The following is a 22,225-nucleotide window of genomic DNA, read 5'->3' on the forward strand; positions in this document are numbered from 1 at the left end:
ACTTTTCATCAATTATACCTTAGCATTTTTTAATTAAACAAACAATGAATATGTTACAAAGCACTTATATCCCGGCTTATAGATATAACAAAAGTACAATGCACACTTACGTTAACGTTTATCTGCTAAAGGCACATGTGTTTACGTTATGGGCATATAAAATACGGAATGCCGATCAGTTGGAGAATGCATGCTTGGATGACAAATACCAATTTAAGTGGATATTTATGTATAAGTTTGAAACGTGACACTTTGAATATGAGTGAAGACATCGCTAATTGTTTGTGTTTAAAATTGATCCGCTTTTGTTTTACTGTTCTGTAAAATTTACTCACCAACCGCTGATTTCAATGGCGGCGGAGATCATCAAAGACAACTACCGGTATGGTTTACCAGAGTGATTAAATGCCATGGCTTCTAACTACACCATTTATCTATCAATTTAGTCTGATTATTAATTAACCCCATGATCGGGAGTGACAACGCACTCTATCGTTATCCCTATTGTCAGTCAGGGCATTTTTGGGAGGGGTGTGAACTCTTGCTGCGAGGGGTCACGACAAACACCTGTCCAGTGGTTAGTATAGGTTAACTTTTTGTTCGAATCATGAGATGTCAATTACCTATAATATCATAGCTAACGGGCCATGAAAAAAGTTTGATACATCGAAAACTTTGATTTATAAAAAATCGAATCATACATAGGTTCGTTAGTAGCGTTATATAGTGAGGAAATTCGGGACCAAGCAAAAAGTTTGATACAGCGAGAAATTTGAATCAACGAAGTTTGAATCATCGAGGTTTGACTGTATTACTAAAACTATATATGTATTAATTTCTTTTAAAAATATAAACCTGTCAAAGTGTAGTATTTAATTTTTTGTGGGGTTTACTTTGAAATTACAGTGATAGAGAATTCAGCCTCTGGTCCAGACGAAGCCCGATTTCTCCGCCCAATACTCAATGAGGAGGAAGGCTTCTACCAGATAGGGCCAGCAGCCAAGTGCAAAGACCAATTTGTTCTCTCTGTTACTATTGCATATGCTGCAAACTTGCCACAGGTATTTAGAAATGTCAAGTGCCAGTGAAGTAGCAAATATATCATGAGAATTTTAAGTTTGACCATTTGTATAGAAAATATAAATCCAAAGATTTTGTTAATTGAAATTCTGAAAAAGAAATGCCAATATGCAATTTCAAGTTAGTCTCCACTTGAGAGCTCTTCAATAAAGGAGATAAAATACACTTTTGATTTGTCGCTTGGTAGGAGCAGAACAATATAATATACTGTGAATACATGATGCAGGGACCAGTGCAGCGTACATGTTGGTAAACTCCAGTTAACGTCGGGGAAAAATGTTGGGTCAAGACTTGTCTCTGGATTTCTCGTCCAGAAAATAACAAGAACAATTTGCCATATTTTGTTTAGGGGCCAGTCACAATAAGAAAGGTCCACATTCTTTCAATATTCATATTTTTCCTGTTTGGCAGCAAAAAGACTTTTACACCTTCCCACCATGAATATTTGACGAATTTATGAAGATTTCTTGTTGCCAAACTGCATTGAAACAGAAATGAAACAGTTTGCCTTCCGGTTCTAGCCCTACCACCTGTGTTGGTGTGCTACCTTCTGCTACAAAAGAGGGCAACATTTCAGGGGGGATAACTCCCACAGAAAGTGGAGGTCAGAACTCAGAAACTGTGTATGCAGTTAACATTATTGATCTATTTAACATGTCCACCTTTTGTTCATACCAGCATATGGTATGTTGATGGTTGTGCATACAATGTCATGCTCATTCAATTTAATTTGGGGATTTGAATGCTGTTGTTAACTCACTTTCAGCTGATACCAAGTACACAGCCCCTACCTCCAGATGCCAGTGGGTATTTTTTCTACTTTTCCCTTCTTGGAAATGATGTCACAAATGAAGTATTCCATGATCTCATCAATCCCAACTTCCCTGCTGAAAGGGCATCTGTTCGAGTTAGGACAAGTGTGGAAGTTCTGCGGCAGTTTTTCACCCATCAACCAGGCATCCAGGTCAGCCATCAGGAGGATTACCTTTAGTTATTTTCACAACTCTGAAAGCTATTTTTCCTTTGTGTATTTTTCTTTAAAAATATTTCTGCAAAGCATGATTTTGAAAGGGTGGTTCTTGTCATGTCTTTGGAATTTCTTAAATTGCCATTTATTTCATTTTGGAATTTGTCTATATATTGTTAGATTGGAAAATAATAACAGAGAAAAATAAAAGGTATATGTGTATGTTTACCTAGAGACATGTTTTCACTTGTAATAATCAAAGATTAAGATAGCTGATGTCTAAAAACAACCAGATATTTTTTCATTTATAATTTTGTTTTATGAAACATTATTAAATTGCAAAAACTACACAAACTCCAAATAATCTACATTCCTTTCAATTTGGTTGATCTGTAATTCTGCTGAAGTACACATGTTAATCAAGTCTGATATTGAAATACACTGTTAACTGTCTGTTATTGTTTCTCAGTACAGAGTCTAATGTTGATTTTGTAGGTTCACCTTTGTTGTGGGGAGCAGTCTCTAGGGAGCTGTGAGGTTCCACTTAATTCTCTTCTTCAAAAAAACAGCACTGAGATTTACATGAAACCAGTGGCTGTTGAGGGATCCTTTCAGGTAACAATATACAACTTTCATATAGTGCACTATCTAATTGACAAAATTACTCAAACACACATCACATTATGTACATGATATAATAATATTTAAAGTGTTCAACATCTGCTTGAGCATATTGGTTATCATATGTAAGTCAGTGTGAGTCTCAATTTATGTAAAACAAAGAAAAATTGTATGCAAATATAAAAGCATAATCCATATTTATACAAGATGCAAGACAGTCCTGATTGATTTATTTACATTTTTTTTTTTATTGTCTTGAAGGTTATTTGTGGAGAGAAAATATCCGTTTTTTTTTTTATTGTGAGACCAAAATATACAGACTTAAGTTTGAGTTACTTCCTACTCCATTAGCATCAAATTAGGATTGGGCGACATATTTTTCACAAACAATTTGACATTAAATCTGAACATATTTTCATGGATCGATAATTGGGTGCCATCACCTGTTCACCTTGGGGGACCAATACTATCTCAATACATGGATTATAAAATCCTAACAGTAATAACAAGGAATTTTTGTCCAATATTTGATGACTCAAATTCCTTTTGTTTCGAATATTCTATCATGAACAAATTTCTATTGGTTTGACTTTTCTATCGTATAAATATTCCTGTTCTTATTACTTTGCAGTTGATTCCACCGAACAAGTCAAAGCAGCAGATACCTCCAGCCGTGAATGACATGTCTCCTGCAGTAGGTGTGTCAGTCATACTTAGGAAGGAAGATATGGTATGTTTCTAAAGATTAAAATATCGATGTACCTTCTAACAAGTCAAATTCATATCAAAGTGTACAATCCTTACTTAAAATTACAAGTTAAATACCTGTTACCAATGATGTTTATATAAATAAAGATTACTTTAAATTTTCATGGACATATGAATTTGTGGACATATAATTTTGTCGATTAAAAGTACCAAAAAAAAAACCACACGCACAAACAAATCCCACAAAATTAGTGACATAACATTAGTGTGGTATTTATTTTTCAAAACTCACAGATATTCACAGACTTACATTTACAAACAAATAATCGTCATAGAAAGGGATTCAGATTTTGGACTTTTTCTGAATTCATAGGCAATGAAATCACCGGTGAAAGAATCTCCGCCCAGGAAAGAACAGGAAGTTCAGAGGGAGTCTTCACCACCCCGACACAAAGACTCCCCTAAAACTAAAAAATCTCCTGCCAAAGGTACCAAAACCAAGTCTAAAACAAAAGGCATGGCCAAAGGGGATAAAGCGGACGCCCCCAAACAGGCAGCAGCTGATGACTACCCAGATGATTTTGAAGAGGAAAATACTCAGGAAAATCTGAGTAGCATAGAGGAGGATAGACTAAGAGAAAGTAAGGACAGAGATTAAGTGGTAAATTATGTTTGGTCATATATAAACTCCCACTACATTACAGGGAAATTGCATTAACTATGCATGTATTTACATTTCCATGCTTGACTATTTATGAAAAAAAAATCATTAACAAAAAAAAGTTTAATTTTTAGTGTGATTTCGAATGAAATGTTGGAGATCTATTTTTATTTTACTGATTATAAATGGAGATTTATTTTCTTTGTTTCAAATTCAATTTTGTAGGAGCAGCAAAAAAATCTGACCAAAGGGGAGATAAGCCAGCCAAGCGTAGCCTTTCCCCACCCACAGCTAGTCCTGTTAGGCCGTCTGATCAAGGTAACTATAAACAAAGCCTCTCCCCACCCACAGCTAGTCCTGTTAGGTCTTCTGATCAAGGTAACTATAAACAAAGCCTCTCCCCACCCACAGCTAGTCCTGTTAGGTCTTCTGATCAAGGTAACTTTAAACAAAGCCTCTCCCCACCCACAGCTAGTCCTGTTAGGTCTTCTGATCAAGGTAACTATAAACAAAGCCTCTCCCCACTCACAGCTAGTCCTGTTAGGTCTTCTGATCAAGTTAACTATAAACCAAGCCTCTCCCCACCCACAGCTAGTCCTGTTAGGTCTTCTGATCAAGGTAACTATAAACAAAGCCTCTCCCTACCCACAGCTAGTCCTGTTAGGCCGTCTGATCAAGGTAACTATAAACAAAGCCTCTCCCCACTCACAGCTAGTCCTGTTAGGTCGTCTGATCAAGTTAACTATAAACAAAGCCTCTCCCCACCCACAGCTAGTCCTGTTAGGCCGTCTGATCAAGGTAACTATAAACCAAGCCTCTCCCTACCCACAGCTAGTCCTGTTAGGTCTTCTGATCAAGGTAACTATAAACAAAGCCTCACCCCATCCACAGCTAGTCCTGTTAGGTCGTCTGATCAGGGTAACTATAAACAAAGCCTCCCTCCACCCACAGCTAGTCCTGTTAGGCCGTCTGATCAAGTTAACTATAAACAAAGCCTCACCCCACCCACAGCTAGTCCTGTTAGGCCGTCTGATCAAGGTAACTATAAACAAAGCCTCTCCCCACTCACAGCTAGTCCTGTTAGGCCGTCTGATCAAGGTAACTTTAAACAAAGCCTCTCCCCACTCACAGCTAGTCCTGTTAGGCCGTCTGATCAAGGTAACTATAAACAAAGCCTCACCCCATCCACAGCTAGTCCTGTTAGGTCTTCTGATCAAGGTAACTTTAAACAAAGCCTCTCCCCACCCACAGCTAGTCCTGTTAGGTCTTCTGATCAAGGTAACTATAAACAAAGCCTCTCCCCACCCACAGCTAGTCCTGTTAGGTCTTCTGATCAAGTTAACTATAAACAAAGCCTCTCCCTACCCACAGCTAGTCCTGTTAGGTCTTCTGATCAAGGTAACTATAAACAAAGCCTCACCCCATCCACAGCTAGTCCTGTTAGGTCTTCTGATCAAGGTAACTTTAAACAAAGCCTCTCCCCACCCACAGCTAGTCCTGTTAGGTCTTCTGATCAAGGTAACTATAAACAAAGCCTCTCCCCACCCACAGCTAGTCCTGTTAGGTCTTCTGATCAAGTTAACTATAAACAAAGCCTCTCCCTACCCACAGCTAGTCCTGTTAGGTCTTCTGATCAAGGTAACTATAAACAAAGCCTCACCCCACCCACAGCTAGTCCTGTTAGGTCTTCTGATCAAGGTAACTATAAACAAAGCCTCTCCCCACTCACAGCTAGTCCTGTTAGGTCTTCTGATCAAGGTAACTATAAACAAAGCCTCTCCCTACCCACACTAGTCCTGTTTAGGTCGTCTGATCAAGGTAACTATAATTATGTAAATGATTAAGACTTGTGTGTGAATAATTGTCTATTGATTCTCCTTATTGTACATGCACATGACTTTATTCTGTTTTTGCTGTAATACCGAGGCTTAAAGTGAATAAACAAACAAATTGATTCTACCCACAAGCTGACTTAACTTTACAGGTGGCAGCATTGAAACGACCACACAACACGTGGCTATCCCCCCTCAGGCCCATCATTTCACCTTCTCCATTGACCTTCGCAGCATCAAGGACATGGCCAGCACAAACACGCTCTACGTCTTTATCAGGTATATATACATATATATATACTGTATAAAAATTTCTTTGTTCTGTAACAAGTGTATCATCTCCTATGGTGATGTCACAGTACAATAATTTCTGATAAATTCAATGAACATAAACAATTTTTTTTTTTTCAAATTCTCAATTTTACTTGTGAAAGAAAAAGAAGAATGCAATTTCTCATCACTGAAGAATGAAAGAAATTTTTGATACTTGTACTTCATATACTGCATTGTTTTAAATCACATACTGTAAATGAGCTACAGAATTAGTCATTAGATTTCATCTCTTTTGTATATATGTCCAAATACCTTTGTCAGATTTTTTAACTTTTAGTAAATGTGACCAATACAGACACTTTTATGTTGGGTAAGAATTCACAATAAACCTATCCCATTTGTTTCCCCTCTGCTGTGTCTAAAATCATTTCTTTTGACCATTTCGATATTATCAGTACATTTATTTAAGAAAATGAATATAACATATGAGTATTCATGTTCTGTTTTAGGTATACATACCCATTCTTTGGGAGTGCAGCACCTATCCTGACTCACCCACCCGTCGAGATACGCAAAGGGATGGAGGTTCTTCTTCCCCAGTCTTTCTGTGCCTTTGACTTTGCTTGTACTGTGGCACAGCTGCAGGAAACTTTCCTAAGGTAGGCGAATATACTGTCTGCATAGTCGCCGGTCAGGTAATAAATGTCTTTCATGATTCGGTAATGAAAATCTGTCCTGTTAAAATAATAGACATCTATCAGGGTTGGGTAATGAATATCTCTTGCTGTCGGGTAATGAACATCTCTCAGAGTCAAATAATAAACTTCTATTGCTGTTGGGTAATAAACTTCTCTCGCATTCAAGAAATAAACATCTCTGTCGCATAATAAACTTATCATATGGTCAGGTTATGAACATCTGTCAGGGTCAGGTTACGAACATAACTCAAGGTCGGGTAATAAAGTCTCTCAGGGTCAGGTAATGAATGTCTCAGGGGATCTGGAAATGTCTCTCAGGGTCTGGAAATGTCTCTCAGGGTCAGGTAATGAATGCAAATGTCTCTCAGGGTCCGGAAATGAATGTCTCAGGATCAGGTAATGAATGTCTCAGGGTCAGGTAATGAATGTCTCAGGGGGTCCGGAAATGTCTCAGAAACGACAGGATCAGGTAATGAATGTCTCAGGGTCAGGTTATGAATGTCTCAGGGTCAGGTAATGAATGTCTCAGGGGATCCGGAAATGTCTCAGGGTCCAGCAATGAATGTCTCTCAGGATCAGGTAATGAATGTCTCAGGATCAGGTAATGAATGTCTCAGGATCAGGTAATGAATGTCTCAGGGTCAGATAATGAATGTCTCAGGGGGTCCGGAAATGTCTCTCAGGGTGGGATAATGAATGACTGTCAGAGTCAGTTATAAATGTCTCTCAGGTTCTGGTAATGATGTCTCTCAGGATCCGGTAATGAATATCTCAGGGTCGGGTAATGAATGACTGTCAGGTCAGATAATTGAGGTCTCACAATCTGGTAATAAACATATCTCAGGGATGGGTGAAATATATTTTCTTAAAGGAGTGTCGGACTATGATATATGACAACCAAATTGTAGCATGATAACTTAGTGAGTAGATATGATTGTAGCATGATAACTTAGTGAGTAGATATGATTGTAGCATGATGGTAATTAATCTGATTTCCGTGGACACAGGGTGCCTCTGATAGTGGAGGTATGGCACAGAGACAAGCAGCTGTCCAAGGACGTGTTACTGGGCACAGCACGTCTTCCTCTGGGGAACATCATCACCACAGACAAGATGAGGATAGCGGTCAGTATCTCCATCAAACATCTATATCAATACATTATACATCTCTCTAAATGTATACACCATGCATGCTTCTAGACAAAAATCATACATCTTTCTAAATACATACACTATACACCTTTGTAAATATATATACAATACACCTATCTAAACACACACCTGTATATATATACATGAAACTTCTCTTGATATTTACATCACACACCTATAGATATTTACACCACACACCTCAAAATATTTACACCACACACCTCAAAATATTTACACCACACCTCTCTAAATATTAACACCACACACCTCTAAATATTTACATCACACACCTCTAGATATTTACACCACACACCTCTAGATATTTACACCACACACCTCAAAATATTTACATCACACACCTCTAGATATTTACACCACACACCTCTAGATATTTACACCACACACCTCTAGATATTTACACCACACACCTCTAAATATTTACACCACACACCTCAAAATATTTACATCACACACCTCTAGATATTTACATCACACACCTCTAGATATTTACATCACACACCTCTAGATATTTACACCACACACCTCTAGATATTTACATCACACACCTCTCTAAATATTTACACCACACACCTCTAGATATTAACACCACACACCTCTAGATATTTACACCACACACCTCTAGATATTTACACCACACACCTCTAAATATTTACATCACACACCTCTAGATATTTACACCACACACCTCTAAATATTTACACCACACACCTCTAGATATTAACACCACACACCTCTAGATATTTACACCACACACCTCTAAATATTTACATCACACACCTCTAGATATTTACACCACACACCTCTAAATATTTACACCACACACCTCTAGATATTAACACCACACACCTCTAGATATTTACACCACACACCTCTAAATATTTACATCACACACCTCTAAATATTTACATCACACACCTCTAAATGTTTACACCACACACCTCTCTAAATATTTACATCACACACCTCTAGATATTTACATCACACACCTCTAGATATTTACACCACACACCTCTAAATATTTACACCACACACCTCTAGATATTTACACCACACACCTCTAGATATTTACATCACACACCTCTAGATATTTACACCACACACCTCTAAATATTTACACCACACACCTCAAAATATTTACACCACACACCTCTAAATATTTACACCACACACCTCAAAATATTTACATCACACACCTCTAAATATATACACCACACACATCTAAATATTTACACCACACACCTCTAAATATTTACACCACACACCTCTAGATATTTACACCACACACATCTAGATATTTACATCACACACACACCTCTAAATATTTACATCACACACCTCTAAATTTACACCACACACACTCAAATATTTACACCACACACCTCAAACTATTACACAACACCTCTAAATATTTACATCACACCCTCTAGATATTTACATCACACACCTCTAATATTTACACCACACACCTCAAATATTTACATCACACACCTCTCTAAATATTTACAACACCGCACCTCTCTAATATTTACACCACGCACCTATAGATATACACCTTTACACCACACACCTCAAAATATTTACATCACACACCTCGCTAAATATTTATACCACACACCTCTCTAAATGTTTACACCACACACCTCTAAATATTTACAACCACACCACCTCTAATATTTTACCACCACACACCTCTAAATATTTAACACACACACCTCTAAATATTTACAAACACACCTCTAGATATTTACACCACACACATTAGATTTACATCACACACACACCTCTAATATTTACATCACACACCTCTAAATATTTACACCACACACCTCAAAATATTTACACCACACACCTCAAACTATTTACATCACACACCTCTAGATATTTACATCACACACCTCTAAATATTTACACCACACACCTCAAAATATTTACATCACACACCTCTCTAAATATTTACACCACGCACCTCTCTAAATATTTACACCACGCACCTCTCTAAATATTTACACCACACACCTATAGATATTTACACCACACACCTCTAAATATTTACATCACACACCTCTCTAAATATTAACACCACACACCTCTAAATATTTACATCACACACCTCTCTAAATATCAACACCACACACATCTAGATATTACACCACACACCTCTCTAAATATTTACACCACACACCTCTAGATATTTACACCACACACCTCAAAATATTTACACCACGCACCTCTAGATATTTACACCACACACCTCAAAATATTTACACCACACACCTCTAGATATTTACACCACACACCTCTCTTAATATTTACACCACACACCTCTCTAGATATTTACACCACACACCTCAAAATATTTACACCACACACCTCTAAATATTTACACCACACACCTCTAAATATTTACACCACACACCTCTAAATATTTATACCACACACCTCTCTAAATATTTACACCACACACCTCTAGATATTTACACCACACACCTCTACAGGGTTTTTGCCAGGCATATTTTGGGTCCGGTACACGGACCCATTCCCAATTGAAAATTGGCATGTATTTTCCCAATTTCGGTCTATTTTTTCCCAATTCCGGTCTGTATTTCCCCAATCGCTGTTAAGATAAGACAACCTAAAAATTTGGATTTATACGAGCTTCCAGTCATTATTTTGGCAACGTTAAAATGTTACCGTGAGTCATCGTGTTGTTGTTGGTTTTGCGATTCGCGCATGCGCTTGGATAGTCTTATTGAAGTCATATCATATCTGCGTTTGAATCGCCCATTTAAATGGGAGTTTAATGCAAAGCGTTTACGTACATTGACTCGTTCTATTTACCGAGGTCAAATCAAGTACTGGACTCGGGACGATGTCACACAATTCCAAATATTACGCAAAGAAGATTTTGCTCAAAGATTCGAAAGATTTAATGAAAGTTACGAGCTTTTTCAAACGAAATACTGGTAATTCCCGATCTGAAAGTCAGGCAGCTGCTTCAAACGATCTCCAACCTGACTGATTTCACTCTTGACAAGCTTGTTAATGAGTTTAAGCACACTAAAGACAGAAAATTAAACATTCTCTGATTGATTAAAACAAATATCCTGAAAAGAGATGCTGACTTGTATTCATTTGTACAAATATTATGAAAAGAAACAGCTAAGCTTGTATAATTCATATATTTTTCCAATTTTATAATATATTCCCAAATTTGATGAAACACCGATGGTATTTTCCCAATTTGTGGAAAATGCCGATGATATTTTCCCAATTTTTGTTCAGGGACCCTTTCCCAAAATAGCTGGCAAACACCCTGCTCTAGATATTTACACCACACACCTCAAAATATTTACATCATACACCTCTAGATATTTACACCACACACCTCCAGATATTTACACCACACACCTCTAGATATTTACACCACACACCTCAAAATATTTACACCACACACCTCAAAATATTACATCACACACCTCGCTAAATATTTATACCAAACACCTCTCTAAATGTTTACACACACACACCTCTAAATATTTACACCACACACCTCTAAATATTTACACCACACACCTCTAAATATTTACACCACAACAACCTCTAAATATTTATATACCCACACACCTCTCTAAATGTTTTACACCACACACCTCTAAATATTTACACCACACACCTCTAATATTTATACCACAACCTGTATCTAAATATTTACACCACACACCTATAGATATTATACACCACCACCTCTCTAACACCACACACCTCTAAATATTTACACCACACACCTCTCTAAATATTTACACCACACACCTCAAAATATTTACATCATACACCTCTAGATATTTACACCACACACCTCTAGATATTTACACCACACACCTCAAAATATTTACATCACACACCTCTAAATATTTACACCACACACCTCTCTAAATATTTACATCACACACCTCAAAATATTTACATCACACACCTCTAAATATTTACATCACACACCTCTCTAACACCACACACCTCTAGATATTTACATCACACACCTCAAAATATTTACATCACACACCTCTAAATATTAACACCACACACATCTAGATATTTACATCACACACCTCAAAATATTTACATCACACACCTCTAAATATTAACACCACACACCTCTAGATATTTACACCACACACCTCTAGATATTTACACCACACACCTCAAAATATTTACATCATACACCTCTAGATATTTACACCACACACCTCTAGATATTTACACCACACACCTCAAAATATTTACACCACACACCTCAAAATATTTACATCACACACCTCGCTAAATATTTATACCACACACCTCTCTAAATGTTTACACCACACACCTCTAAATATTTACACCACACACCTCTAAATATTTACACCACACACCTCTAAATATTTATACCACACACCTCTCTAAATGTTTACACCACACACCTCTAAATATTTACACCACACACCTCTAAATATTTATACCACACACCTCTCTAAATATTTACACCACACACCTCTAGATATTTACATCACACACCTCTAAATGTTTACACCACACACCTCTCTAAATATTTACACCACACACCTCTAGATATTTACATCACACACCTCTCTAACACCACACATCTAGATATTTACACCACACACCTCTCTAAATATTTACACCACACACCTCTAGATATTTACATCACACACCTCTAGATATTTACACCACACACCTCTAGATATTTACATCACACACCTCTAGATATTTACATCACACACCTCTAGATATTTACACCACACACCTCTAAATATTTACACCACACACCTCTAGATATTTACACCACACACCTCTAGATATTTACATCACACACCTCTAAATATTTACATAACACCTCTCTAAATATTTACACCACACACCTCTAAATATTTACACCACACACCTCAAAATATTTACATCACACACCTCTAAATATATACACCACACACATCTAAATATTTACACCACACACCTCTAAATATTTACACCACACACCTCTAGATATTTACACCACACACCTCTAAATATTTACATCACACACCTCTAGATATTTACATCACACACCTCTAGATATTTACACCACACACCTCTAGATATTTACATCACACACCTCTAGATATTTACATCACACACCTCTAGATATTTACACCACACACCTCTAAATATTTACACCACACACCTCTAGATATTTACACCACACACCTCTAGATATTTACATCACACACCTGCTAGAGATTTACACCACACACCGCGTAAATAGTGACACCACACACCGCCAAAAGAGGGACACCACACACCGCGAAAGAGGGACACCACACACCGCAAAAGAGGGACAGCACACACCGCGAAAGAGAGACACCACACACAGCGAAAGAGTTACACCACACACCTCTAAATATTTACACCACACACCTCTAGATATTTACACCACACACATCTAGATATTTACATCACACACACACCTCTAAATATTTACATCACACACCTCTAAATATTTACACCACACACCTCAAAATATTTACACCACACACCTCAAACTATTTACATCACACACCTCTAGATATTTACATCACACACCTCTAGATATTTACATCACACACCTCTAAATATTTACACCACACACCTCAAAATATTTACATCACACACCTCTCTAAATATTTACACCACGCACCTCTCTAAATATTTACACCACACACCTATAGATATTTACACCACACACCTCTAAATATTTACATCACACACCTCTCTAAATATTAACACCACACACCTCTAAATATTTACATCACACACCTCTCTAAATATCAACACCACACACCTCTAAATATTTACATCACACACCTCTCTAAATATCAACACCACACACATCTAGATATTACACCACACACCTCTCTAAATATTTACACCACACACCTCTAGATATTTACACCACACACCTCAAAATATTTACACCACGCACCTCTAGATATTTACACCACACACCTCAAAATATTTACACCACACACCTCTAGATATTTACACCACACACCTCTCTTAATATTTACACCACACACCTCTCTAGATATTTACACCACACACCTCAAAATATTTACACCACACACCTCTAAATATTTACACCACACACCTCTAAATATTTACACCACACACCTCTAAATATTTATACCACACACCTCTCTAAATATTTACACCACACACCTCTAGATATTTACACCACACACCTCTAGATATTTACACCACACACCTCAAAATATTTACATCATACACCTCTAGATATTTACACCACACACCTCCAGATATTTACACCACACACCTCTAGATATTTACACCACACACCTCAAATATTTACACCACACACCTCAAAATATTTACATCACACACCTCGCTAAATATTTATACCACACACCTCTCTAAATGTTTACACCACACACCTCTAAATATTTACACCACACACCTCTAAATATTTACACCACACACCTCTAAATATTTACACCACACACCTCTAAATATTTATACCACACACCTCTCTAAATGTTTACACCACACACCTCTAAATATTTACACCACACACCTCTAAATATTTATACCACACACCTCTCTAAATATTTACACCACACACCTCTAGATATTTACATCACACACCTCTAAATGTTTACACCACACACCTCTCTAAATATTTACACCACACACCTCTAGATATTTACATCACACACCTCTCTAACACCACACATATAGATATTTACACCACACACCTCTCTAAATATTTACACCACACACCTCTAGATATTTACATCACACACCTCTAGATATTTACACCACACACCTCTAGATATTTACATCACACACCTCTAGATATTTACATCACACACCTCTAGATATTTACACCACACACCTCTAAATATTTACACCACACACCTCTAGATATTTACACCACACACCTCTAGATATTTACATCACACACCTCTAGATATTTACATCACACACCTCTAGATATTTACACCACACACCTCTAAATAAGCTATCTAGATATTTACACCACACACCTCTAAATATTTACACCACACACCTCTAAATATTTACATCACACACCTCTAGATATCACACACCTCTAGATATTTACACCACACACCTCTAAATATTTACACCACACACCTCAAAATATTTACACCACACACCTCTAAATATTTACACCACACACCTCAAAATATTTACATCACACACCTCTAAATATATACACCACACACATCTAAATATTTACACCACACACCTCTAAATATTTACACCACACACCTCTAGATATTTACACCACACACATCTAGATATTTACATCACACACACACCTCTAAATATTTACATCACACACCTCTAAATATTACACCACACACCTCAAAATATTTACACCACACACCTCAAACTATTTACATCACACACCTCTAGATATTTACATCACACACCTCTAAATATTTACACCACACACCTCAAAATATTTACATCACACACCTCTCTAAATATTTACACCACGCACCTCTCTAAATATTTACACCACGCACCTCTCTAAATATTTACACCACACACCTATAGATATTTACACCACACACCTCTAAATATTTACATCACACACCTCTCTAAATATTAACACCACACACCTCTAAATATTTACATCACACACCTCTCTAAATATCAACACCACACACATCTAGATATTACACCACACACCTCTCTAAATATTTACACCACACACCTCTAGATATTTACACCACACACCTCAAAATATTTACACCACACACCTCTAGATATTTACACCACACACCTCAAAATATTTACACCACACACCTCTAGATATTTACACCACACACCTCTCTTAATATTTACACCACACACCTCTCTAGATATTTACACCACACACCTCAAAATATTACAACACACACCTCTAAAATTTACACAACACACCTCTAAATAGTTATACCACACACCTCTCTAAATATTACACCACACAACCTCTAGATATTGACACCACACACCTCTAAAATATTAACCAACACCTCTAAAATATTACACCACACCTCTAGAATTACAACCACACACCCTCTAGAGTATGTCACCACACACCTCAAAATATTTACATCAACACCTCTAGAATGTACACCACACACCTCCAGATATTTACACCACACACCTCTAGATATTACACACACCACCTCAAAAATTTTACACAACACACCTCAAAAATTACATCACACACCTCGCTAATAGATTATCCCAAAACACGCTCTAAATGTTTACACCACACACCTCTAAATATGACACCACACACCCTAAATATGTACACCACACACCTCGAAATAGGGACACACACACACTCAAAATTAACCACACACCTCCTAAATGGTGACACCACAAACCCTAAATATGACACCACACACCGAAAGATTGAAACCACACACCTCTCTAAATTTACAACCCACACACCTCTAGAGATTAACCACACACCTCTCTAACACCCACACCCCTCTAAATATTTACACCACACACCTCGAAAATATGTACACCACACACCTCAAAATTACAGCAACACCTCTAGATATTACAACCACACACCTCTAAAATATTTACACACCACACACCGCTCAAAATATTGACATCACAAAACTCAAATATTTACACCACCACACCTCTCTAAATATTACATCACACACCTCAAAATATGTTACATCACACACCTCTAAATATTTACATCCCCACCTCTCTAACACCACACACCTCTAGAGTATTTACATCACACACCTCAAAATATTTACATCACACACACCTCTAAATATTAACACCACACACATCTAGATATTTACATCACACACCTCAAAATATTTACATCACACACCTCTAAATATTAACACCACACACCTCTAAATATTTACATCACACACCATTCTAAATATTAACACCACACACCTCTAAATATTTACACCACACACCTCAAAATATTTACACCACGCACCTCTAGATATTTACACCACACACCTCAAAATATTTACACCACACACCTCTAGATATTTACACCACACACCTCTCTTAATATTTACACCACACACCTCTCTAGATATTTACACCACACACCTCAAAATATTTACACCACACACCTCTAAATATTTACACCACACACCTCTAAATATTTACACCACACACCTCTAAATATTTATACCACACACCTCTCTAAATATTTACACCACACACCTCTAGATATTTACACCACACACCTCTAGATATTTACACCACACACCTCAAAATATTTACATCATACACCTCTAGATATTTACACCACACACCTCCAGATATTTACACCACACACCTCTAGATATTTACACCACACACCTCAAAATATTTACACCACACACCTCAAAATATTTACATCACACACCTCGCTAAATATTTATACCACACACCTCTCTAAATGTTTACACCACACACCTCTAAATATTTACACCACACACCTCTAAATATTTACACCACACACCTCTAAATATTTACACCACACACCTCTAAATATTTATACCACACACCTCTCTAAATGTTTACACCACACACCTCTAAATATTTACACCACACACCTCTAAATATTTATACCACACACCTCTCTAAATATTTACACCACACACCTCTAGATATTTACATCACACACCTCTAAATATTTACACCACACACCTCTCTAAATATTTACACCACACACCTCTAGATATTTACATCACACACCTCTCTAACACCACACATATAGATATTTACACCACACACCTCTCTAAATATTTACACCACACACCTCTAGATATTTACATCACACACCTCTAGATATTTACACGACACACCTCTAGATATTTACATCACACACCTCTAGATATTTACATCACACACCTCTAGATATTTACACCACACACCTCTAAATATTTACACCACACACCTCTAGATATTTACACCACACACCTCTAGATATTTACATCACACACCTCTAGATATTTACATCACACACCTCTAGATATTTACACCACACACCTCTAAATATTTACACCACACACCTCTAGATATTTACACCACACACCTCTAGATATTTACATCACACACCTCTAGATATCACACACCTCTAGATATTTACACCACACACCTCTAAATATTTACACCACACACCTCAAAATATTTACACCACACACCTCTAAATATTTACACCACACACCTCAAAATATTTACATCACACACCTCTAAATATATACACCACACACATCTAAATATTTACACCACACACCTCTAAATATTTACACCACACACCTCTAGATATTTACACCACACACATCTAGATATTTACATCACACACACACCTCTAAATATTTACATCACACACCTCTAAATATTTACACCACACACCTCAAAATATTTACACCACACACCTCAAACTATTTACATCACACACCTCTAGATATTTACATCACACACCTCTAAATATTTACACCACACACCTCAAAATATTTACATCACACACCTCTCTAAATATTTACACCACGCACCTCTCTAAATATTTACACCACGCACCTCTCTAAATATTTACACCACACACCTATAGATATTTACACCACACACCTCTAAATATTTACATCACACACCTCTCTAAATATTAACACCACACACCTCTAAATATTTACATCACACACCTCTCTAAATATCAACACCACACACATCTAGATATTACACCACACACCTCTCTAAATATTTACACCACACACCTCTAGATATTTACACCACACACCTCAAAATATTTACACCACGCACCTCTAGATATTTACACCACACACCTCAAAATATTTACACCACACACCTCTAGATATTTACACCACACACCTCTCTTAATATTTACACCACACACCTCTCTAGATATTTACACCACACACCTCAAAATATTTACAACACACACCTCTAAATATTTACACCACACACCTCTAAATATTTATACCACACACCTCTCTAAATATTTACACCACACACCTCTAGATATTTACACCACACACCTCTAGATATTTACACCACACACCTCAAAATATTTACATCATACACCTCTAGATATTTACACCACACACCTCCAGATATTTACACCACACACCTCTAGATATTTACACCACACACCTCAAAATATTTACACCACACACCTCAAAATATTTACATCACACACCTCGCTAAATATTTATACCAAACACCTCTCTAAATGTTTACACCACACACCTCTAAATATTTACACCACACACCTCTAAATATTTACACCACACACCTCTAAATATTTACACCACACACCTCTAAATATTTATACCACACACCTCTCTAAATGTTTACACCACACACCTCTAAATATTTACACCACACACCTCTAAATATTTATACCACACACCTCTCTAAATATTTACACCACACACCTCTAGATATTTACACCACACACCTCTCTAACACCACACACCTCTAAATATTTACACCACACACCTCTAAATATTTACACCACACACCTCAAAATATTTACATCATACACCTCTAGATATTTACACCACACACCTCTAGATATTTACACCACACACCTCAAAATATTTACATCACACACCTCTAAATATTTACACCACACACCTCTCTAAATATTTACATCACACACCTCAAAATATTTACATCACACACCTCTAAATATTTACATCACACACCTCTCTAACACCACACACCTCTAGATATTTACATCACACACCTCAAAATATTTACATCACACACCTCTAAATATTAACACCACACACATCTAGATATTTACATCACACACCTCAAAATATTTACATCACACACCTCTAAATATTAACACCACACACCTCTAAATATTTACATCACACACCATTCTAAATATTAACACCACACACCTCTAAATATTTACACCACACACCTCTAAATATTTATACCACACACCTCTCTAGATATTTACACCACACACCTCTAGATATTTACACCACACACCTCTCTAACACCACACACCTCTAAATATTTACACCACACACCTCTAAATATTTACACCACACACCTCAAAATATTTACATCATACACCTCTCTAACACCACACACCTCTAGATATTTACATCACACACCTCTAAATATTAACACCAAACACATCTAGATATTTACATCACACACCTCTAAATATTTACACCACACACCTCTAAATATTTACACCACACACCTCTAAATATTTACACCACACACCTCTAGATATTTACACCACACACATCTAGATATTTACATCACACACACACCTCTAAATATTTACACCACACACCTCAAACTATTTACATCACACACCTCTAAATATTTACATCACACACCTCTAGATATTTACATCACACACCTCTAAATATTTACACCACACCTCTAAATATTTACATCACACACCTCTCTAAATATTTACACCACGCACCTCTCTAAATATTTACACCACGCACCTCTCTAAATATTTACACCACACACCTATAGATATTTACACCACACACCTCTAAATATTTACATCACACACCTCTCTAAATATTAACACCACACACCTCTAAATATTTACATCACACACCTCTCTAAATATCAACACCACACACATCTAGATATTACACCACACACCTCTCTAAATATTTACACCACACACCTCTAGATATTTACACCACACACCTCAAAATATTTACACCACGCACCTCTAGATATTTACACCACACACCTCAAAATATTTACACCACACACCTCTAGATATTTACACCACACACCTCTCTTAATATTTACACCACACACCTCTCTAGATATTTACACCACACACCTCAAAATATTTACACCACACACCTCTAAATATTTACACCACACACCTCTAAATATTTACACCACACACCTCTAAATATTTATACCACACACCTCTAAATATTTACACCACACACCTCTAAATATTTATACCACACACCTCTCTAAATGTTTACACCACACACCTCTAGATATTTACACCACACACCTCTAAATATTTATACCACACACCTCTCTAAATATTTACACCACACACCTCTAGATATTTACACCACACACCTCTCTAACACCACACACCTCTAAATATTTACACCACACACCTCTAAATATTTACACCACACACCTCAAAATATTTACATCATACACCTCTAGATATTTACACCACACACCTCTAGATATTTACACCACACACCTCAAAATATTTACATCACACACCTCTAAATATTTACACCACACACCTCTCTAAATATTTACATCACACACCTCTAAATATTTACATCACACACCTCTCTAACACCACACACCTCTAGATATTTACATCACACACCTCAAAATATTTACATCACACACCTCTAAATATTAACACCACACACATCTAGATATTTACATCACACACCTCAAAATATTTACATCACACACCTCTAAATATTAACACCACACACCTCTAAATATTTACATCACACACCATTCTAAATATTAACACCACACACCTCTAAATATTTACACCACACACCTCTTAATATTTATACCACACACCTCTCTAAATATTTACACCACACACCTCTAAATATTTACACCACACACCTCAAAATATTTACATCATACACCTCTCTAACACCACACACCTCTAGATATTTACATCACACACCTCAAAATATTTACATCACACACCTCTAAATATTAACACCACACACATCTAGATATTTACATCACACACCTCAAAATATTTACACCACACACCTCTAAATATTTACACCACACACCTCTAAATATTTACATCACACACCTCAAAATATTTACACCACACACCTCTAAATATTTATACCACACACCTCTCTAAATGTTTACACCACACACCTCTAAATATTTACACCACACACCTCTAAATATTTATACCACACACCTCTCTAAATATTTACACCACACACCTCTAGATATTTACACCACACACCTCTCTAACACCACACACCTCTAAATATTTACACCACACACCTCTAAATATTTACACCACACACCTCAAAATATTTACATCATACACCTCTAGATATTTACACCACAACACCTCTAGATATTTACACCACACACCTCAAAATATTTACATCACACACCTCTAAATATTTACACCACACACCTC

The 22,225-nt window shown here is 36.7% G+C and overlaps 1 protein-coding gene across 2 annotated transcripts in view; it reads left to right on the forward strand.

Moving 5' to 3' along the window:
• The window catches only part of LOC117334099 (centrosomal protein of 120 kDa-like), a 33,363-nt gene that overhangs the window by 2,357 nt on the left and 8,781 nt on the right, over positions 1-22,225 (forward strand). For both annotated transcript variants that reach the window (XM_033893548.1, XM_033893549.1), the window contains exons 4-12: positions 907-1,061; positions 1,847-2,044; positions 2,543-2,662; positions 3,300-3,398; positions 3,750-4,017; positions 4,263-4,355; positions 6,022-6,148; positions 6,652-6,801; positions 7,848-7,965. In XM_033893548.1, the coding sequence (XP_033749439.1) occupies positions 907-1,061; positions 1,847-2,044; positions 2,543-2,662; positions 3,300-3,398; positions 3,750-4,017; positions 4,263-4,355; positions 6,022-6,148; positions 6,652-6,801; positions 7,848-7,965 (1,328 nt within the window). The remainder of the gene's footprint in view (positions 1-906; positions 1,062-1,846; positions 2,045-2,542; positions 2,663-3,299; positions 3,399-3,749; positions 4,018-4,262; positions 4,356-6,021; positions 6,149-6,651; positions 6,802-7,847; positions 7,966-22,225) is intronic.

This window comes from Pecten maximus, chromosome 9 (assembly GCF_902652985.1).
Source record: "Pecten maximus chromosome 9, xPecMax1.1, whole genome shotgun sequence".
NCBI classification, from domain to species: domain Eukaryota; kingdom Metazoa; phylum Mollusca; class Bivalvia; order Pectinida; family Pectinidae; genus Pecten; species Pecten maximus.